At 38.1% G+C, this 24,226-nt stretch overlaps 1 protein-coding gene across 4 annotated transcripts in view; it reads right to left on the reverse strand.

Moving 5' to 3' along the window:
• shf (Src homology 2 domain containing F) overlaps positions 1-24,226 on the reverse strand; it is a 103,109-nt gene that overhangs the window by 66,577 nt on the left and 12,306 nt on the right. For all 4 annotated transcript variants that reach the window (XM_005805541.2, XM_005805540.2, XM_023332265.1 and 1 more), the window contains exon 2: positions 18,639-18,771. In XM_005805541.2, the coding sequence (XP_005805598.1) occupies positions 18,639-18,771 (133 nt within the window). The remainder of the gene's footprint in view (positions 1-18,638; positions 18,772-24,226) is intronic.

The raw sequence follows: 24,226 nt of genomic DNA on the forward strand, positions 1-24,226 counted from the left end.
GTTTTTGGAGCAAAGTAATTAGTAACCACCAGTAAGAGGTTACGTAAAGCTATTTTAGTCTGATTACAAACAATAACTTATCATGTTTTAGAGTTAACTAATCCAAACAGAAATCAGAACCAATATTATTCAGCATGAAGTGAAATTCAACGTTTTTAAATGTGCAATTTGTGTAATTCCATAATTGATAATAATTTTAGCAACAATGACAAAAATGACCCCTCCCAACCACACTACAGGGTGTACTGTAGGGTGTACAGAAAATGGATGGATGGATGGATGGATGGATGGATGGATGACAAAGAAAATGCCTTAATTTAAATGCATGGAAGGTTTTCATAAATGCACAACCTGGATGTAGGAGTGAATCAGTTAATGTCCTCTCTGAGACCTTTAACATCTTGGGCACTGTCCTCCTTGGCAGCTCTCTCATCTAATTAACATGCAAAGTGTGTATTCATAACAGCAACACTTTGCCTGCGGACAGCAAAATTGTCAAGTCTTTGAAAAATTGTACTTTGCCTACCCTATTCAGACTTCAAAGTCTCTGCACAATGATATTTTCTAGTGAACTGACGGAACATAAAACAGAAGTAGTGTCCACCTGCTCCCTGTCGTCATCTGTTAAATCTCAGCAATGCATTCAGGCAAAACATGTTAAGAAAAAATGACACTGAAGATCATGCAATGTAGTGCGAATGGACATGTAATGTATGTGAGTGTGTGTGCATGTGACAGTTCCATACATCTTGTGCAAATACATTAAAGCAAGCAGACGCATATTAAAGTAGACACACAGCTATAAACAGACAGCGCAACACAAACGCGGCTTACTTCATTTACCATCATAATGAGAGATGCTACAAGACATGCAAGATAAAAAGTTTCCTCTGCGTTTCACCTGCTGCCCTGTGTAAGCAACACATCTCTCTGTGCCACATCTGCTTGGACTTAATGAGCTCTGAGGTCTGATAATGAAATTAGTGCCTGCAGAGAACAGCGCAGCAATGAGGTTTCTTGCCTTTGCGAGCATCAAGGGACCACCCGAAAACAGACATTCATACGCTGTCAGTACTCATCACTGAGATTGCTGAACTCATTTGCCTACATGCAAAAACTTAGAAACAAAAAAATAAAATAAACAGAACGTGCATGGAGATTAAGTGATGTCATTCATGTTTTCAGCACAAAGATGTGCATATAATTCAAGCTGAAGCTGGTACTCTACGTTGCACCAATATTCTTTTTCTTTCTATGCTTCATTCATCCAACTGACCAAAGCTGAATCCAAAAGTGACCCATCCAACATAAAGCCATTTTTAACAGGATGGAGGATTTCCTGCTGCCAGTGAGACCTTAAAAACTGAAATGTTACTAGATGAGTCAGACTTAAAGGTGCTGATCACTGCAGGCTTTATGTGAGCGATACACAAAAGCAAATCTGATGCAGGTTGAGAGACCTTAACCTGTTCTAAGGCCTGTAATGTTTTTGTGCTTGACATTTTTGTGATATCCATTTCATCCCTTAATCCCATCAGATTTATTCCTATTTCATATACTAAGCATGGTATTTAACATGCGCATTTAGCATTTGACCATAAAATCTAAAACATAAGAGAAGAAATATCCTAGCTAACAGTTCATCAGTGAAAAAAAATGTCAAAATATCAATTTTGTTATTTTTCAAATTATTTTTAATACCACTGTTGAAGTCCTTAAGTGATAAAATACAAAGTGTATAGGAAGCAGGTAGGCTCTGTTTGCACTCAAACAAAAAATTGCTGCGTCTGTATAAAAAAAAACTAGTAAAAGAGAAGCTTCTTGAAAGCTGTTTAGGAAATATTTTATTGCCACCTACTATAACTGTCTCACTGACAAGCTGTGTACCTCAGTGAGGTGCTCACTTGTTTTCACTGCCAAAACCATTTCTGTTTTCTCACAGATTTCTAAAGAGCCACATTTGTCTTCTTTGACACCAGTGAAAACTTTAGAAAATGTCTTCCAGCCAGCTGACTGGAAGTGCCCAGCAACAAGAGGTGATGGGCGAATGTCACAAAAATTCAGAAATTTCCTCTGGCATCTCATTAAAATGACTTAAAACAGTTTGACCGAGAATTTATAAGTACATTTTGATAAGAATAAGTGACCCATGTACAGATCAGACAGTAGAGCCTAAAGTAAAAGCAAGGTTAAGAGTTTGCAGCACATTGAATGGCAGGTTGGTCTTACAGTCTGCAGAATTTTCTACACGTTTGAGATACTAACTTGTTGTAAGTGGAAAAAGGTTTAGGTAACGAGAAACCCATTACAGTATACATGAAGAACAAAAATGACATTTTTTAGCGAGAAAGAAATAAGTTTCTGTGCGCGAGGTTCATAGCCATTTACATATTGATGTTCATAGATTCAACTAGATTACGGCAAGGTTTGCAAGAAAAATAATAATAAAATAGTAGAAATTTTATTTTTACAATAAAAAGCAAATATTATGTGTGGAGAAAGTATCCATACCCCTGAAACTGTTCCAAAGTAGTATACAAATGTGAAGTTTAAGGAAAAAGATGCATGGTTTTCTAATTTTCTCATAGATTAAAAACCAAAAAGTGCCCAATTTTCACTAATAAACCTGAATAACATCCAAAGCAACTCATTGCCTTCAGAAGCACCAGATACTTCAACACAGTCCATCTGTGTGTTTTTATCCCAGTACAAATATAACTGTTTAGGGAATGAACCATAAAGACAATAAAAATTCCAGACAGATGAGGAGTAACATTAGAGAAGAGATTTAAGGCAGAAATAAGATATTATTTTACACTGTTGTAAGGTTTTACAACATTGTAAGGTTTTAGTATTTCACAGATGAAGTCCTTGAGCAGTCCTTCAAAATTAAAAGACTATGGCACATTTATCAAGGTATTGAAGCCAATCTAAGAGGTTGGACAAAGACAACATAAATCAGAGCAGCAGCCAACAGGACAGTGGTGATTCTTGAGGAGCAGCAGAAATTCACAACTCAGGTAGGGTAACTGTTGTCAGGCCAACTATTAGTAAACTAAAAAAATGGGGTTGGTGATCAACTTTTTTTTAAATGATCTAGCATCAGGTGATTACATAGACAAAACATAAAACATTTAAGAAAGAACTGTGTTCTCCTTGGTTTCCTGTAAAAATCAATTGTTATTCTGTATTCTGAAGACACAAACCAGTGCAGTTAAAAAGCCTGTCAGCCAGAGGAGCTCTAACCGCAGATCAGCCAACCTGTGCATCATCCCAATGATGACCCCCTGAAGTCCCACTTGCATAGGTCACCTTCCTAGTGGATTTCTCTCAGCAAACTTCACACTCCACTGGAAAGCACACATCTCTCCTTTTGTTACACTGTTCCTCACTTACCGATTTATTTATTTTGTTTGTGCGTTTTATCTGTTACCCTCCACCACCTCCTTTGAGCTTTAAGTTCATGGCATCAAGCATGTCATTCTAGTCATGATTCAACTCTGATACGGTTGGACTGGCAGTAGCTAGCTGACTTAAGAAAGAGAGAAGCAGACAGAGATTCAAAAAACAAAAGGAGGAGGCATCCATGTCACGCAATTCTTGCACAAGCCAGTTCAAAACAACAAGATAACGCACATAGAAGGCAGAATTTCTATAAACTAATGTGTGTCTGTATATAATGAAACCAGGAAATCTAGATTTTGTTATCAAAACCTAGAACCTAGAAGTTTGTTGAACATCAACAATGTCATTGTGTTTCAGAGTACCGAGTAGAGAATTAACCCTGGTGTCAAAAAAAAAGGTTGCCAAGGAGAAGCTTCCCTACTCAGAGCATGTGTGTTCTAGCTCTGCTTCTCTTAATCACCATGACCCAAAAGCCAATAGCCTGCACAAGTAAATTACCCTGGAAGGAGAATTCAAGGTGGCACATAATCCAGGAGAATCCCTTATCCAGCCTCACCAATCCTTCTGACAGTCAAATCACAGGTATGTTATTGGATTTGGCAAAGAAAGGGATCTTTATATTAATAATTCACTCTGCCCGTGGGTGCATCTCATCTTCCTCAGACTCTGAGACCACGCTGGCACACATTGGAGGTGAGAAAACGCAATGTTTAAATGGAAATGAAGCTCTTCCGCCTTAACAACCTCAATCTCTGCATCCTTGCCTTTTCTGATGTCCTGTTTGTGTTTTCATTGTTACTTGCCGCTCTCGCCTTCTTACCCACTCTGGTTGACTGGGGAGTTTCAGAAATTTGTAGTCCCTCATGCTGTCTGTACGCATGGAGGTCCTGCTTAAAATAAAAACATCAGATAACTGGCAGCATTGGTGCATAAATATTTATACCTTATGAACTTTTTAATCTTTTTCATTTTACAATCACAAACTTCATTGTCTTTTAAAGGAATGAACCAACACAAAATGGTATTTTTGACATAGAGGGAAAAAGAAGCATAGCTATCAAAATAATATATTTGCCCGCATGAATGCTCTGTTCAGGTTGCAGTGTTTGTATTTTTAACCAAAAGGTTCAATTTCAGTCTCACTTGACCAAACTTCCCCATGCTGCCAGTGGCAAACTGCAAGCAGGACCTCTTAAGGGATTTTTAAAATCAGTTGTCCTTTCATCAGATTCACACTACTAAGCTGTTATTTAGGGGTTCCAGTGTAAAAATGATAAATAGAAATACACTTTCAAAAGTATGCGTTTTATGTTTATCAAATAAAACTCCTCTCTAAATTTAAAAGATAAAGCAATATGAATTCTTAAGCAAGATACTTTTTTGCTTGAGTTCTTCTGACAAAGATATTATAATGCAGATAAATGTTTCTACTTAAAAATAACTGCTTGTGCAGGGTTTCACAACAAACCTGTCACTATCCCTGTTGGTTTCCCTTTCTACATCTTTATCGTCTCCACCACTGACCCATGCTGCACTGCTACAGACAAACCAAAAGTCTACTTTCCATCTTTACCTCCAAACCATTTCTCTTTTGACAGAGACATCCCGCTGCAGATGCAGAGTCACATCTTCTCTCTGAGTGCTGCTGCCTCTAATGAGGCTCCTCAGCCACATACCGCATCAAATTAACAAGCAGCGCCAAACTATTACTACTCAACCCCAGCAGCTGGGCCGCAGGCAGACCCAGCGCCTCACCTCACCACACTAGCAATCATCTTGCGTGATTGATAAGATGGGAGGCAAACAAAAGCAGTGGGGAAGAAGAAATAGGAGCAAATTGAACTAAATAGTGTACTTTGTTTCTAAATAGTAACATTTATTTTATTTATTCCTTATAATATGAGATCAAACAAGTAAAAAAGTTACAAACCGGTAAAATGGAAAACTCCACAGACTCTTAAGACCTGAATAAAGGGATATGTAGAGGCCTGCTACAAATTGATAACTATTTATAATTCTGGTCTTTCATCATCATTCTTAAAAGACAACGTCGGATGGGAATATGTGTTATTCCGTAACAATCCATCTGACTAATTGGAAGCAGAATATTGAAACACACTCTTGACATGCTCTGATAAGGTTATAATCTCCCTCGTGCCTTTATGGTGCTACTTCCCTATTTTAGTTAATTAGCTGTCTCGAGCTTAAGCACTGTCTTGCCTCTTAACTGTGAAAGGGGAGGGAACATTTATGAAAAACAAAACAGATGCAAAAACTGGAAAATGACTAATAAAGTACATATGTGGTCTTTGTTCTGCACAGAGATGTATACATTTTTTAAAAAATGGGAATATTCAAGCTACTATAATGGCTGCTTGGTATATGCAGTACGAGGAGATAACAGTGGGCGTCTCTGGAAGACAAACCTAGAGAAGGTCATTCCTGAATAAATGTCACCAGTAAACCGGGTTCCTGAGGGAGAAAAGGCCCCTCTGTTATTTTACAAGACAACAAGGCTTCTATAAAAGAGCTTAGTCCATAGTCTATCACAGTGAAAACAGGAATGTCCCAGACTACTGCCTCCTGGCTAGACTGATAGAGAGGACTGAGAACATCATGAGGGGAACGAGAGAAGCAGAAAATGAGACACAGAAGGCCTGAGGAGAAATGGATTTAATGTAAAGAAGACAGATGGGGATGGGAAGAGGTAGATGGATTGAAAGAAACAAAACAGGGGAAATTAAGATAAAACAGAGTTGAGGCCTAGGAGAACCAGGGCACATCAGGGAACAAGAGACCCATGGATATGTTAAATGGCTGCAATGAAAGGAGAAAAATATACACAGATGAGTCCTGAGGAGATATCTCGTTCTGGTTTAGGTGATGGCTTCATCACAGTGCCCTGGCTTTTCTCTCTGACTTGAAGCCCTTTGTCAACAAGTCTATCCAGCTGCATTACTCACACTGAAATAGGCCCGTCTCCACTGAGACAGAAAAATGAGCAGTTTTGTCTGCAAACACTAGAACAGTAAATCAAAAAAAAAAAATATTCAACATGCCACAAATTCAGTTTGACAAATTATTTTTTTTTTATTGTGTATTAAATGACAGATTTTTTTGAAACTTTTCTATCACTTGTGTTGAGTTTTTGTTGACTACAACCAACTTTAAGAACAGTCAGTTTAAAATAATTTAAAAATTGCAATTCACAAAACCTAATTTATGGCACCTATCAGGTAAACATAATTTCTGCTCCGGTTCTGACTTGCATTCTTGCTCACATGCACTCAGGGATCATCACTCCCATTAACCCACCTGTGTCACCAGAATACTGTACATTAGGGAGCATTGTTTCCAAGTTTTCGCCACATATTCAGTCTTTGTTTTACATGAGGATTTCATTACACTCCACTAATGTTGCTGTAAAAATGTTATTACTAGAGCACAGTCTGTCATGCAGCTCAAACTATATAGGTCCATCTGTAGATAGTTTCACAACATGTAATTTGACTCTAAAAGGTCATTTTATGCTAATGCTACACATGCAGTATCTAAACAGGAAGCTGAAGATACACAGTCATATGCTCTCTCCTTCATTTTAATTATTTGGGTCAGAAATATAGAAAAATAAAGATACAGTTCTTTATTATACATCATACTTGTATTAGAAATGGGATTGTGCAATATTGGGAAAACAAAATTTCCCCATTATAGTGGAAGATTCCAATGACAATATTGATTATGAATAACCCACATTTGTCTTACTCTTCCCCTATTTTCATCACCACAATGTCTCCAATACTCTGAGGTCAGCACCTTGGTCATCTAAGATAATATAACCAATAACATATTGCATCCAAGCAGTCCTTTCAAATGTGATATTGCACACACTGAAATGATGATAACAACTGTGATTTCATATATTTTGTGGCTCTACTAGAAAGGTATTTCCCAACAAGAGAACAATCTGTTCTTCGCATACCAGTTTAACAGACTTCAAAATTGTGCAATTCCATCTGCTAAATCAACTTCCTTATCAGGTAATGCCTTCCTGTTTTAAAAGGCTCAGAAGGCTGTTTTTGCGTCAGAAAATAATTATGAAATCAGAAAAAAATTATGGAAAGATATTTTTTTAATGTTTTATACCTGCAAGATTTTGATGCTTTTCAATATTTTCAAATGAGAACTCATACTCAGATTTGGATAAAATGAAAGGCCAGCATATAGTTCTACTTCTGTCTCTCCTGAGAAGTGCATTTTTCAATTTGTATTCTTTTCTTCCATTTTGTTCTCATGGGTAAGCCCTAAAGTGAAAGAAAATATAACTACAGGACAGTGACTAAAAAGTACATCACATTGATCTTGGCGCATTAAGACATCAGCTCAAGAATGGAAGGTTACACACTAGGTCTCCTCAGAAAGTGAGAGGAGCCTTGAGCTTCATTAGATAGCTGAAAAACAACATACTGCTGCCAACTTAACCTAAATCTGTGAAACAACAGTGATTCACAGCTTGGCACCATTTTTCTGTCAGCTACTAATTCATTATGTCAGTTTCTTTCTTTGCAATAACAGGAGTGTCACTAAGTTAACAAAGGCAGAGAAAACAAAGAAAATGTGATGCAAATATCAAAACAAATTGCAACATTGCCACATCACTGTATATTTTCATACTAGCAGGTAAATATGACTAAAAAACTCCATCAATTAACTGCTCACAACAAAGACACACGGTTCTTTATCTACAGGGTAAATGAAGAACTGACACATCAAATAGCTCACAAAAAAAGAGTGCATGTGTCTACAGCAAATGCATGTCTCAATCTGCGAGTGTACATTTATTGATAGAGCACATACACAGGTGCTGCAGGCCCCAGGTAGCCAGCAGCAGGTATGAATTTCCCCCTGTCCTCTTCTGTAGCAGGCCAGAAATGGATTAATGATGTCATCAATCACACCTTAAAAATGAATGATTTCAGCACCTCTAAGCAGCGCCACTGTGTCTGCCCAGTCCCATATTCCTTTGCTCCACCCCCCTCCTAACTTACTCAGCTGTAACTGATGGGTACTGGATCAGTCTACCTATCCATCCTTGGCTTGGCTCAGTCAGGCGCAACAGGATGTCAGAGGCCAGTAGGAACTGTTGCCAGCACACACTGCTCCTTCTCTGACCTGCTGCTTGCATACAAAATTACAACGTGGACTCTTAATGCATGGCTCTGCAATGGCTGTTTCTCATAAAGTCCTTAAGAACCTCCTATAGGGAAAGCATCCTAGCAAAACTGTCACTGTAGAAACATATTCCTAATTTCACATAACCAAATTGATTGGCTCTACAAACCATGGACTCTGGACTGTTGGATTAATATTTTTGAGGTTTTTCTTTTAGCTTTTTTAAAATCAGACAAAAAAACCCTGAAATCTTAAAAACTTGAGATTTCAAGACATTATATTTTTGAGATGATAGAAATATGCTTTTCTCCTGCTGCTGAAGCCATGAAACCTACAAATCAATTATTCTATGAACCAATCATTCAAAGTGAAAACATTAAGTGAGTTATCTACTGCGGGTGAGACAGTTTTGTTTTTCTTTTCAGAAACGTGTCTTGTCTTTGGCATTTTAGGCATTGCATACGTTAAAGATGGTTTACACACGTTACAAAAATTGGCATATTCTGCAGATTTTTGATTCAACCACTCAAGCATTTTTATACAATATTAAAAATACATTTTAAAAGAATCTTTTTTATTTACATTTTTTCAAAAGATGCAAATATATATTTACATACAAAGGCTTTTTTAAATCTTAAATGCAAAATGTTTATATACTATATATATATATATATATATATATATATATATATATATATATATATATATATATATATATATATATATATATATACATACATATAATTTTTTTTAACAGTTCTGGCTTAACATTTGTTTTGAGTGTGATTTTTATCCTTTATGGAAGTCATGCTAATAATATTAGTTTTATGTATATTGCTGAAACCATCTGTGAAAAGCCTTGGTGGTGTGCTTCAATGTAAAATATCTTACTCTGTCTTATAAGGCTGCAGATTTGTTTCTTATAGGGAACTTAGATAGCATCTTCCAATCTGCTACTTTATGTTATTCTATTTTATAAAACATAAACAATTCATCTTAAAAACTGATCATGCAGGACATGTGTCACAGAACTGTGTCGTGTGAAAGGTGTCAAAGATATTGACAGTGGCGCAGCACTGCCGCAGTGTGCAAAGCCATGTGAGAGCTTGAGCTCCAGCGCTGGATGGCATTTATCACTAAGTGAGGGGGAGGGAGGTTATCAGGCTCTGCTAGAGATTTCTCTTTTCATCAATAAGTCGTCAGTCTTCCTGCTCTCCCCCTCTCCACCCACCTCTTACACACCCTCCACCCACCACCCTTCAGCTTTGCCAAATGACCCTCCACACCACAGAGTGCTGGCCATAATCCAGGAACCCCAAAACACACACTCAAAGGCAGTATGTCACTGTCAGAGAAACAGAAGAACACAAAACTTTTTTTCAACATTTTTTCAATAAAAGAAATGCATTGCAGTGCACATACAGTGACAAAGTTCAGCAGAACCCCATCTTTCTCAGACAGACAACTGAACATCACACAAAATACACTACTTGTACCTGTACAATGTTTCTATGCAGGATTCACACCCTTGGAAGATTGCCAGTCTATCACAGGGCAAGACTGAGACACCGGTCAAGCAATCATGCACACACACGCACTAAAATGTAACTTAGTGTCCAATTATCCCAACATGCATATTTTTGGACAGTGAGGAATCCAGAGTCCCCAGAGAGAACCCACGCATAAACAGCAGGAAGATACAAGACCGGTCATGGCCCCGATTTAAACCCTGGACTTACTAGCTGCAGTAACAGCAGCAGCAGCTTTTACTGCTCCTGCTGTGACCTAGTCCACTTTGCAACCAAAAACATCTAGATTAATTTGAAATTTCATCTCAAAGATGTGTCAATATAATCCCCAGCTCCATGTTACTCCTGCAAAAACATGTCAAAAAACATAACACAAAACTTCCACTTTTGAACAGTTAGCACTATTGTTCAGAAAGTGGGTATTTTCAGTGTGACATGTTTCATGGTCCTGATTTTAACACCAGGATGTACGCTTTATTTATGAAAGGTGATGTGTGTTTGTGCATTAAGGGAAGGTGTGGTGTAAGGAGATCAATATCTTATGATGAGGTAAATGTAAATATTAGGCAGTTCCTAGAGATTCACAGACTACACCAAGGCGAAGGTGAGGTACTAGGAAATTCTGCAGTGTGTGTTTAGCCAGTAAATAACCTGAAGATGATAGTTTAATGGCGCCGGTCCTCAACTGAACTAAACCAAAAAGAGAAATTGTGGTTCCATCTTAAACAGTAGATTTGAGGTGAATGAAAACTGCTTTTCTGAACAGTGTTAGGGTCTTTGTGGAAGCTACTAGAAGAGTTGATTGTGAAAAGATCAAGATATACCAAAATACTCCATAAATGGAAAAATAAGGTTGCCATATTGGTCACCAATTCTTTTTATAAGACAATAAAATGCTCATTTGCAACTTTGTAATTGTGTGTTTACCCTTCTGACTCACCGACATAAACAAAGTGGGAAAATGTAGTTGTTCAAAAACAAAAACAATCCTAAAAAAACAACTTGCCTAAAATTGTGTTCACAACCTATTATTGCTTTGAACTTTTGTATGCTGTCGTGCATTATTTGACAGTTCTATTCAAAGACTGAGAGTGACCAGAGAGCTCTTTAACTCACTTTTCCTGTTTAGGAACAAGGCTGTTGCATGGAAACTTAACCCACAATCTGCACTCATTTGAAATCTGTCATAACTTGTTGGCCCTAAAGCTTCATTAGAAAATGTCAGCCATAGTTGAAGTCAAGGCTAAGTCGTTTCCAGATGCTTTGTTTTACTTTGCTATTTGACAAAAATGATTTTGTAAAATAAATGCCTTAAAACATTTAAACCACTAACCAGAACATCAATGGGTTGACTGTCAAATAACTTTAAGCAGCTATTTTAAGGTGTTAATATTCCCTTCCTTGTCCAGTTCCTGGCCCCTTTCCTAGTGGTCCATTCTTATGTATAGTTAACTATAATCAGCCAGGGTGATGATAAATGCATATGTGTGATGAGGTAGTTCTTGAATGACCCATTAAAGAACTACCTCTAGAGATAAGAAGATACTTGCTAAGCTGTTATAATGTTATAAGAAACCACTACTGCAATTAAACAATAATGATGCAATTTTCAAAATCAGAACAAAAGGTAGCATAAAAAAAGCAATAGCCGATGCATGCTCCGGATATTCCTTAAGTCACAGCTTGGGGCAATAAAAGCAGGCTTACAGGATAAGAAATGTGCTGTCACATGTATCTGCCATTGCCTGGGGTGAGTTTTCTCCCTTGTGAGTGAGTGAGGAGGAGATGGAAACCATTTGGCATGCCATCCCACCATTTTTTTTTATCTTAAAGAGTTCCCATAAACTAACCCACACGTGCTGTAATACAAAGTTCTTCCCACTGGTTCTGCCTCAAGCCCTCTCTCTCTTTTCACTTTTCTGTCAGTCTTGGCCCGTTTCTTTACAGTTTTTGCATTTCCTTCCCTTTACTTTCACTTTCTCCAAGCGTGTTCTCACAACTATTCAGGCCTGTGCCAAGACGGATAACGTTCAACAGGGATTTAGCCGTGAAGCTAGACAAAAAAAAAGAAAATCAAGTTTGCAGCAAATGATTCATTTTGTTGGCACCAAATGCATGTCTTCGCATCACTGGGAGTGAGGTGCAGGTGGTGCCAGTGCTGGGAGGCATTTCCCAGCACATTCATAAAAAAGGAAAAAAGCAAAAAACCCATCTAACATGAGTCAACCATTATGGAAAACATCAAGGTTTTTCCCTTTGAGCAAAATGCCAAACACTCTTGCTGCAAATGACTTGATGAGGGTAAACCCAAATTACAAATTTGAGTAACAAATGTAATATTTGGTTGTTAATATTTACATATTCCATTAATCTCTTTCCATACATATGCATCTTCAATCAAAACTTCCGGTACATTCACTAAGCCATAGCTTAGTGCGCGCACCAGAGTTTGTTTGTTTCTATCACGCAAGCAGTTTGCTCAACAGGCCTGCATTGCAGCGTGGGAAAACTCTTACATGACCACCTGCCTTCTCACCTGCTTGGCTCGGCAAGGAGTAAGAGGATGAGTATGCATTCATTGAGAAATGGCTTGACGTAGTCTGTGCTTCAGAACTAGTCCAGCCTCTTTTTCTTGTTGGTACAAGTCTGAACAGCTACAACAAATTGTGACGGAACTGTGTCGACTGACAAAGAACAAAAGAATACCCCAGGAATTAGTTCAAGAATTTCCTTCAAAAGCTCATCCTGTGATTGGATACTACTGCTTCTTGGGATTGGTCTTGATTTTAGCAGATGATACAGCTAAAACCAGATATTCACATGCATTGTTTAAAACATAATCATTTTTCCACTGTCTGACAATAGGCAAGACTAATATTTTCCTGTTTTAGTTCATTTAAGATTACCAAAATTGTTGTCAAAATTGTTAGAATTTCTTAAATGTCAGAATAATTAAAGTATTTTTTTTTTATTTATAACCTTCAATGTTATGACGCTTGTGGAAGGATACTAAAAACATGTGACAAAAATTCATACTGCTTAAAGGGAAATCTATCAAGCATTAAGGAAACATGTAGTATATAAACTTCTGAATTGAAGCAAAGTCAAGCGTGTTTTCACACTTGATAGTCTGGTAGACTCAGTTCAATTGAGGACCACAATTGCAACATTTGCGACATTTCCAGCAGGAGCGGTTCACTTTCACACTGCACTGTCACACGGTTCAAACTACTGTTCACCTCCTCGCCTGTGGTGGCGGAGCACCAAGAACTTCTGAAGGAAACAACACAAAAACCTCAGAAGAAGACCAACACAGCTTCTTTTTTTCACAAAATGTAAACAAAAATGATTTTAGCAGGTGTAGGATTTCTCTTTTGTCTCTGGTAAAATACCAGAAATAATTTCTCACTGTAGTGCTAGACTCATGAATTTAATTTGGCTCTGTTGACCCAGAATGAACTGCCTGCTATGGTTCACTTCCAGGTTTTGGATCTGTCTCCAGTCCACTTGCATTCATATACGCATTTGAACTGCGCCAGAGTTCACTTCAACCAAATCAAGACCTATCTTTTTAGGCAAACTAGAGTTAGCTTTTTTGGTCTGCATCAGAGTTCGATTGCACATTTACACTTCCACATATGAACTAGACTTTCTGGACAAATGAACTACAGTTCAATTAAAGCGGGCTAAACATGGCTGGCGTGTGAATGTTGTACGTTACATTATTGACCTATGTTCAAATTTAAACAAAACCCATACAAGACACAAGCAGAAAAGGCATTAAAACACATGCCAATGCACCAGGAAGTAAGAAACAAACTCATTCACATTGACAAAGAGATAGCCATTGTAATAGCTGGCACGTGTAGACATGCCAAACATTCGAGGCACTCTGGAAACACACACGCTGGGAACATTGTTACGACAGGGCAGCTGAGCACATGTCTTCACATAACTGGAGGTGGTGTGTTGAGCACTGGCCAGCAGCCGGTGTGCGTGTGTAGGCGTGCGTGTGTGTGTGTATCTTCCAGCTCCTATGTGGGGGTGTAGATGAGGTGCGGCTGGATTTTTCAGGTTAAGGGAGTTGTGACATGCCCCTCCAACAGACCCATTAATCAGTAGCCTCAAAAGAGACATCGAGAATACAGCACAGAAACACACAGGCATCAGCAATGGTCAATTCAGCTATTTCATACACACACAGTCACCAACAAATTCCCAGTAATTTGTGCCAACAAACACAAACACACAGACAGCGGGAATACTCATTCTGTTATGTAAACGGCTTTGGCACTCCGTGCCTCAGGCCTTACATGCCACACCTTCCACTATGTAGTAGTGTTTGTCTTTGTGTGTTTAAGGTGTGAATGCCCCTATAATCAGAAAATTATTTTATAGGCTCAAAGAGACACCTTCAGTTTTCACAGAATCTCTACAGAAAAACTTTTAAAGACATCATCCATTAGGTTTATTATTGGTAGATTAAAAAAAAACATTACTTTTTAAGATGAAACAAGAGTGCTAAAGGAGCAAGCAGGATGAAATACAGAATTAAGGCTTCCACATACTCAGGTGTATACGGTTCGTATTCTGTGAGCCACACAAACTGTGTGCCAAAGTATGTGGGAGACACTGTTAGGGGAAGGAATCATGTCTTGATACTGTATATCTATATGATATATTCTTTCTATAGGATCAAGGACATATGGTCATTGCAGATACCACAATATAGTAATTCTGTAATACATGAAAAGTTTACAGACAGAATATAACTCAATATACATCTACCTAGAAATAAACATCAATTAAGGATGGGCAGATTTTAACAGTATTAACTAAAAATAAAATACTTCATGATCCTAGCAAAATAAAAAAATCAGAGTAATTTTTATGTAAAAATGAAAACCAGATATTCATCCTAAAGTTGCAAAAATATTTTTACATTTATCATTAGTTATGATAATGTTAAAATAAACAGCTATTTAGTATTATTTTTATTTTGAGACTTTATAGAATAAGAGGATGCCAAATATAGTATAAGTTTTCAAGAAAACTTGTTTCTTGATCAGAATTTAAAAATATACTTTTTTAATGTTAGCTGGTTTATTAGTCAGGCTATCTGCTAAGGTAGCCAGGGTGCAGACAGACATGCTGCACGTTCTTTGCCAAACTTAGCTTTAATAAAAGCTATTAAAGACAAGGGGTTGGCATCCTATTCCCAAAGCATGACTGTACATAGCAAACAGAAAATTGTCCTGATTTTTTTTAATGAAAGGAGGCAAAAGATTTGTCTATCTGGTAATGGAGGGGAACGTGTTACAGGTTTCTTCCATTCCAGATTACCAGTTTATAAGAAACTAGTTACAGAATAGAACATTACAGTGGGTTTGAAACTATAACTTTTTAAAACCTCGGCTAATGCCATTTTAAAAAGCTAAATACTAGGGCTTCAGCAGAGGTGATCTTTGAAAATTGTGTCTCTTTTAAGCATTCTTTGAACAGCAGCTAAATGGCAATACTGGGAGGAAAAGGATGGAGTAGAGTCACTGCTCCTCTGCATTGAAAGAGGTGAGAAACAGAGAAGTGGTTCAATTATTTGAAGTGCTTGGGTTTTTTTCTAGCTTTTCCCACTAAGAGAGGATAAAAAATTCATTAGTGGGAGTATATGGCCCCTCTTGGCTGTGAATGTTTTGGCATCTCTCAAAATGAGCAGCAGAGTCATTGTGGAGAGGGATGTCTTGGCTTCCCATCTGGACCTGTTATATCTGCAGCCTCTTCTTGAATGTGTGGAACATTAAAACATGGGGTTGGATATCCGGAAGTCATAAAATAGAAAATATGAACATAGCACAAAGAATAACTCACTTAACAGTCAGTGTTGGTGAACATACACCGAAACCAACATATAGATCTTCAACCATATTGTGAATATATCCTAGATATATGCATGTATGTGCCTCTAAGCAATGCATTTGATTTTGTCGCACCTAAATATGAAACCTAATGGCAGTCTGTGAAATCAGCCTTATTCAAGTCCTGTCTATGATTAACTGGGAACATGTTTTTATAGGTAGCATACCTCTGAGTTTTAGGATTTGAGAAAATTAGGAGTCTGTTTTATGAGCCAAAATGCATGTTTATGTCTAATAGGTGGCGTAAATCAATGTGTCAGTAGCTAAATTATTCAAAACTTGCTTTTGCAGCTGTAAATAAAGACATTTCTGTTGGGCTGACATGCTGTCGGTTTGGTTCCATCTGAACCCATCTGTGCATGACAGAACTGAGAAAAGAGTAAGGCTGCAAGCATGGAAGAAAATGTAGTTATTGGTAAATTTATAGGTTGTTGTAAGTAAATCAAAATACTACTGCAGTTGAGATGACGAGAAATGAAATGAATCAGAACAAAAGTAATAGAATTTCACAGTTAGAAATGCAAGGTCCTCCTTCGAACTACAGTTCAGTTATTCTCTCTTCTTGGCTGGACTGGTACATTGTCAGTGAGATGCAGCAATTACCTTATATGCCCATAGTCAGTATGCTGATGCATTGCTAGAGGCACCCGACCTTGCACAATGGAGAAAGTGAAAGTGACTGACCCTCATTATATTGGTCAGAAACCCTCAGGCAAGACATTTAACCCATAAATTTATCAGCGGGGCTAAACAGGGGAAACGGCATTGGTGGGAGAGTTTTGTGGAGAACTTTTGCTGTGAGTGTTTATGTCCACTTCATAAAAGCCAGGAAGGTAGCACTAAAAGAGCATATATTAAAGTTTTCTATTAAGCAGTGTAGTACAGGAATTACTAGAGCTATAATTCAGATGGATAAAAGTCTAGCTAATGGTCATCAATTGCACACCTGTGAGTTTGTTATTCACTGGATAATTTCTTTGTAGGTGACGATGATAAACTGCCCTCATATTTCCAACTATACCATTAATTTCCAATTTCATTTAGCCTTTACTTATTTGTTCATAGAAGCTCTTTTTTAGACTGAACAATACAATACCAGCTTTACAGAAAACAACGTCCTACTAAAAACATGCACTTAGCGAAAGAAAATAAGTCTACTTGAGGTTTTTTAAGACAGAAGAGACTGTAGTCTTCAACTGATGACTTAATCAGATCAAACAGTGAGCAACTGCCAGATAAGAAGTTTTCTCAACTCATCAAAACATTCCAAGTCCAATTTATAAAGCTACAAAAACCTTGGAGTGAGCTTAAGAGTTGATGGATACCACAAAAGCCTTGTTCAGACTACTTCTTTACAGCTTCCTCATTCTAAGAGCAGCAATAAATCCTGTTTTTGTACTTGTGCTGAGGCAGTGATTCGGCCAGAGGTCAAACCACTGAGACAGATGAAAACATTAGATTGTCTGTAGGCCCATTAAAAAGAAAATTGCTGAGGATCGCCAAAAGGTTTCTGTTTGCAGCAAGATCAGTGCTATGGTAAAAGGTTACTGTTATATGTTATGACTATGTCAGTAAACACACAAACTTTGATATATTTGATATCTTGTGGTAAATTGCGACCAACCTAACGTCTGACATTCATGCCAGGATCTTTTGTAACATTCCTGACTGCTTATTGCTTATGAGAGGAAAACATCAGGTCCATTTTTGATTTGCTGCACATTTTTCTTCTCTTTCTGCATTTTCTTGTTCTTTGTCAGTGTCACACTCATCCACAGTGGGGAATGTGGTTTAGCTAAATTCTTATGTTAGTATAAAGCTATTGTTATCGAAGAAAGAGAGACTTCCTGGAAATCTCAGCAAGTGCACACATTCCTCTGATCAGATTAAAACAGGATGCATAAGTTAAACTCTTAAAGTTCCTGCCTTTGAAAATGTTCCAACATGGCTTGTGACACACAACTCCTTCCTGCACTGCTACACCTGTCATGTAAAATGACATGGAGCCATCTGAGCTTTTGCATTAATTCACATAACCAATTCACAGTGAATAATAATCAGTTTTACACAAATAGTGCTGCAAAAAAGTATAACTCTCTGATATTTATCAGTCTGGAATCTCTTTCAATGCCACCAAAAATTTTGAGACTCTAGCAAATCACAGTGAGAACCACTACCCACAAATGGACAAAACATGGAACAGTAGTGAACCTTCAAAGAGAGGTCAGTCCACCAATATTACTCCAAGAGTGCATCTTGGACTCAAACGTGATCACAAAATAAGCCAGAACAACATTTAAAGCAAAAATTAAGGCTTTTGAGTGGCTTGAATAAAGTTTGAAATGGTGTGCCACTTTTTAATACTCAAAAACCACCCACTGCAAGTGATCTTTCTAAATATTTTACATAAGGTGGTTTGAATAGATTGTTTTTTAAATTGTTTGATGATCTGAAATGCAAATGTGACAAAAAATCAAAAAAAGAAGACATTTGAAGGGGGACACATCTTTTTCACTACATGGCACAATATGAAGGCACAGCATAAAAAAACTGTACTTAAGTGACACAGAGCTGAGAGACCACAGAGCTTGAAATGGAAATGATCAAAGTCGATCTTCACCTGCCATCATCTTCTGAGCCTCATATGGCTCCATGTAACCATCGTTTTCAGTTGCAACTTTTTCAGTTGTGGTCTGAGCACCACCGGCCTGCTCTGCATCGAAAGGGTCAGCGTAGTCTTCGAGGATAATCAGCTGTGTGAGACAAAGAAAGAAAAGTAAGATTAGGACAAGCGTCAGAGAGGGACAGCTCTGGCTCAAGACGGAAACTGGTGACATCCACTGAGACGAGCCAGAAAATAAAGGGAGAAATGCATAAATAATAGTGAACCTCTGTATGCCTCAGCACAAAGCCACAATGCCTCAGCTTATAGCCTCAAATCACGCTCTCCGCTACTGCTGGTCTGCCTAATTATACAATATCCCAGTGACAGGACTACATTTTATACGTGGAAGACAGAAGACCACAACTGCTCAACTTTCATAAGAGAAACATTATGGCAGATTTATGCCAAGCTTGCAGTGAGCCACAGCTAATTGCAGTCCTGCTCTTTTGCTGAGTTTTTTGTGCAATGGATAGCAATTAAGTGGACGTCCTGAGACCCAGAAATACAAGTCAAAGCTTTGGGGAATGGAGTAGGTCCATGACAATGGTGCCTTAGGGGGACATTTGTTTTCTTGAAATGTTAGTTTCATTTGAGAGGAACAATATGCCATTTCAAAGTCATAGCTGTACCTTTTGTGGTCTTAGCCACTGGTTTTAATGAGGGCTAGCAGCAGTTTGGACGTCTTATAGAGAAAAGAATGTTCTCTCAGTTCCAATCAAGACCAAACATGGAAAAATTTAAAATGCCAAAAATTTTATTCAGTTTGAAAGCATGTAAAAACATTCTAAGGGTTAAAACCACTGCACAAAATAAGAAAATGACAAAACAAGTGTGAGACAATAAAAATGACTGGCACTACACCCAATGACTCATGCATAACAGGAAGGGATTTGGTTTCATTACAAACAAGCTCCTCAGTCATCTGTTGGATGAGGCAGAGAAGGGAGGACAGAAAGAGGGCCGAGCGTTGTGCCCACCAAGCAGCTCCTCCACAAAGCCAGATTTCCTTCGAGCCTATATCCAAAGTTGCGAAATAAAAAACACACTCCCAAACAGCCAACCACCAGCCTGCATATGGAGGCCACCCAACTAAACCATGTCAATAAAGTTGTAACTGAGAAAGTCATTCCAAATTACAGACTTTGTAATGACTCTTAGCTAAAGACACATGTTGAAAAATTTCCAAGAGTTAAATGTCAGAAAGTTCACTGGGGGATATTCTATAAGCCGCTTAGTGACAAAGTAGTCCTGGCAGGTATGTTTCTGCACTGATCATCTCAACTATACACGGATTAAGCAATAACAGAGGAGGTCGGTACAGTGGATGTGTTCTTAGCAGCAACTGTGTGTTAAATCTGTTTCCCTCTCCATCAGTTCAGAGGGGAAAATAAAAATCACTTTTCTGCCACAGCATAATTACGGGTGTCTAGAATGTTTTACTTCTTATTCAAGCGCAGGGAAAATCAAACATTTTCCGCATTTGTTTTGATCTGCATAAAATAAACATATTTTACTCACGTTTGATTAAATCCAGTCGGTCAGATAAGAAAAATCTTCACAGCCCAAGAAAACCGAGTAATTATGCATTTCTGGTACACTTGTCACTATGATCCGGCAGCTTATTGCAAGAAACCTCAACCAATAATAATCATATCCTGTTATATCTAATCAAATATGGCAGTAATTATTTCAAAGATAAAGAGAAATGGACACTAGCTGTCGGATCTTGATTCTTATATCCCCTACACAGTGCTTTACCATAAAACTATCCATTATAACAGAAGTGAACTAACAATTTAGCTGCTAACTAAAATAATAGCATTTTAGCTTGATCAGCAAGGATTGCTGACCGATGGATTAGTCAGAAACTCGAATGTCTGATATCTTTGTTTATACATGTCTGCAGTTTATTCAGGTTGAGATAGAATCAGAGTTTCAGCAGATAGCAGGAAGGCTAAAACAGTACAGCAAAGTTATTTTCTTTATCCATTTGAGCTCTCAGCTTCCATCTGTCATAGAAATTGCAGGAATAGCAACACAGTTGAGGTTAGAAATTATAATCTCCAGACACTTTTTGAGGTGCATACAATTTCTCTCTGAAGAGGGAGCATGAATCTAGGAATGACATCACGTATGAGTTGAGTGCGTTCAAATTGCAAGTCATTGTACAACTGGGATATCCTAACATTGTAGAGCTATTTCCAAGAAGCAAACAATAAACAATCAGGTTTAGATGCAGAGGTTGGGCAGAACTATGTGCTGCTGGTTTGATAGTGGTTCACACTTGCAACTTTCAGTATATTTTATAAGGAAAGCCATATGGGATAATAAACTCAAAATGTCTGACATTCCCAGTCATAATTTTGATGCCAGGAATAAGACTGGATGGTAAAGACATATGAAAATGTGAATACACTATTTTTTCAGACTATCAAAAGCCTACTACTACTACAGTGACTGTTCTCTCAAACAAGCAACCACTCTGCTTCTGATAAAGGTAAATAATGACTATTTACTTCCAGACAGCAGGGGGGCTAGAAAAATATATTTTGAATGCAATTGTTATATCTTCTTGTATTATGACTCTTAAAGACATCAGATTGCCAATATGGATTTGTGCCCAAACTCAAAGTTTTACAGAAGTCCAAAAAATTATATTTGATGAATCTTTGGAGTGTACACATTGGAATAATTAAGTAATTAAGCATTTATTTATACAATGCCTATCAAGACAAAAATCACAAATTTCTGTGAAGAATACTAAAACAAGAAACTAGAACCAGTACACACAAACCGCTAATTGAAAGAAATTGCCTTTTAAAGCTTAACATAGTTCACAGCCCTCAAATAAAGTAGCTCAAGTCCATTTTACACAATTATGACCTAAAAAAAGTCTTGCTTTTATTAATTTACACTGGCAGATTTCCCTGTGTGTAAATTATATCATCAGATCTAGCTGAATATTTTCCCATATTAATTTTTAACAGCACTCATTCCTTGAACTCAACCACCTTACTGCACCTTTGCCACGGACCAGTGTATGTTTGGACATGCTTCAGGAAATAATGGAAATAACTTATTGAGTTATGCACTCCAAAAGGATGACATCACCGTTTTGCCTTTCCTGTTGACATAATCTAGGAAACATCCAGGGCGAGTGATGAAAACTCCTGATAGCGATACACCAACAGATTCAATGCAGTCGAAGACAAAAGTACTACACAAAATTAACATTGGTCTCTGTTAGTCCTGGTTTTAAATCCTGAAGATTTTAGGTACAACTCTACTTAAGCACAACTATCGCCTGCAGCCCTGTACGTAAAGGAGGCGCTTAATATTTCTAAATTGTTCCAATGACTCCTTCCTGTCCCACCACAGTGATGACTCCTCAACAGAAGGAGAAGTATTGGCTTGTGAGGAGAGGGGTGTTAGAGAATGCCAGCAGTGCCTGGGGGAACACCATCTGCCTTGTGGCATGCCAGGGTGTGTCAGGACTGCAGCCAAGCCACACTTGTCATGAAAGTAAAATTCTCCCTGTCAGCACTGTGCTGCCTCCATATATCAGAACTTTGCTAAGCTGTGATGTAAGTCCACATGAATCTCATAAAGACACCTGACAGGCTTAGGGCATATCCCTGTGGCAGCTGGGTCCTTCGCTAGTCCGCAAGATGAAGAGAGAAAGGGCCCACTTAATTACTGGATTTGGTAGCTCAGATCCTGGCTGACTTTGACTTATACCTGCCGTGGCTCAGGCGGATCACAAAGCAAGTGGTGAAAAAAAAAAAGAAAGACTTCTTGAAAAGCACTGCGGTTCCCTGACCTCAAATCGGTGGGAACAGAGGGAAGAGCATTAACAAAGGAGGGAGACTGTGGCAGGCACCTGCCACTTTAGCTCACTGTTCATATGACACAAGAGCTTCTAGGATTACACTTTTATTCAGTGCAGGTCCTCCATTAGAAGCGGTGAAAATGTGAGCACCAGTTCTCCTGCTGCACCCTTAATGCATAATGGGTTCAGAGAGCTCATCAGATAATCAAGGACAAAAAGAAGAAAAATTTCATAAACCACATTAGATGAAATTTGAGTACAGAGATTGATTTTTTTTTTGTGGATTTTAAACAGAAAGTGGTCTGCTGCTTCTTGACTAACATATCCAGTGTGGTCAAATTAACCACAATAATCAATAAAAAACTATTAAAATAGAAAGTATGCTTATGATTTTACTCCAAACCCAGCAAACCCAAACTCTTCTAAACAACAGGGAAAATTAAAAGTATAGAGCTTTTCTTTTGATAGATAAATACAATCAGATCATGGTCTCAATGTCATGACTAGTCCTGTAAGAATTGGCTGCATCAGGGTCTAGTCAAGGTTGAAAACCCTTTGAGACTGAGCGAAAAGTCAGCAGGCTGTAGAAAGAGAAGGGAGGGAAAGAAAAAGGACTGACGTGTGTGATTTATGCCTCACGCCACAAGGGATTTTAGTCACTGATAACCTAATACACCTCAGTGCTTAGCAGCTCAATTGCATTATGGCATTTCAAAAGCTTTTTTTGTTGTTGCTATTGCTCTTTTGTTGTTGCTGTTGCTCTTTTGTTCTTCAGTGTGACACAAAAGGAAAGCATGCCTCCATTGTGAGGAAAGACAGCTATTGCAGAGGAGATAGGAAGAGAGGGGAGAGGAGACAATGGGTGAGGAGATGCTATTTTTTTCAGCAGAACACAGTCGCAGAACAGACTGACATGTATGAAGTATGTTTACGCCTGTTGGGTTGAGGGACAAAAGTCCAATGTGCCTCATTGATGGCTCCTCTATTCTCTGCTTGTCAGGATGTACAGGATGAATGCAGTGTGTGCAGTCATGCTGAGATAACTTTGCCATTTTCTTAAAAGAACATACTGGCAAGAAACACACCCTCAAGGCCCTTTATTTAAGATGAGAATGCTCAAAGCTTCTATGTAGACATAACACTGTTTCCAAAACTAAGATGGCTTCATGTTTGTAAGAAGCAAGCACAAATCTGGTTACAATTCATTCAGGACCCCTTGTGAGGACTGAGCCCTGCTGGCTTCTGCATCTCCCACACAGATTAGGCAGATGGAAAACTGGCTTTGCCTCTTGGGGAGAGGCAATGCAGGAGTGCATTTCCCACAATACAGCTTTGACATTAATGAAACTTTATTGAAATGTTTTCCTGAGAAACACAGTTGCCACGAGAGCATTCCGGGCTCTCTGGGAGACACAAAGAGTGATGTGGCTCCTGTAAAGGCCTACTTAGGAGTCTAGAGAGGTAACTAATCAAATTAATATATTTGCTGTAGAGGCGTTGCTTTGCAGTGAATTGAAAGCCTCTGGTGAGGACCACTGCAAGAATAGGCCAATATTCTGTCTACAGTCCTCTGCAAAAGTATCCATTCCCCTTCCACTTTTTACATTTGAAATCACAACTTCAGTGAACTAATTCAGTTTATAATTTAAGTTATATTAAGTTATAAACCAGCAAAAAGTAGCACATAATTAAGTACAATGAAAATGACAAAACA

This window comes from Xiphophorus maculatus, chromosome 4 (genome assembly GCF_002775205.1).
Source record: "Xiphophorus maculatus strain JP 163 A chromosome 4, X_maculatus-5.0-male, whole genome shotgun sequence".
In the NCBI taxonomy this organism is placed as follows: Eukaryota; Metazoa; Chordata; class Actinopteri; order Cyprinodontiformes; family Poeciliidae; genus Xiphophorus; species Xiphophorus maculatus.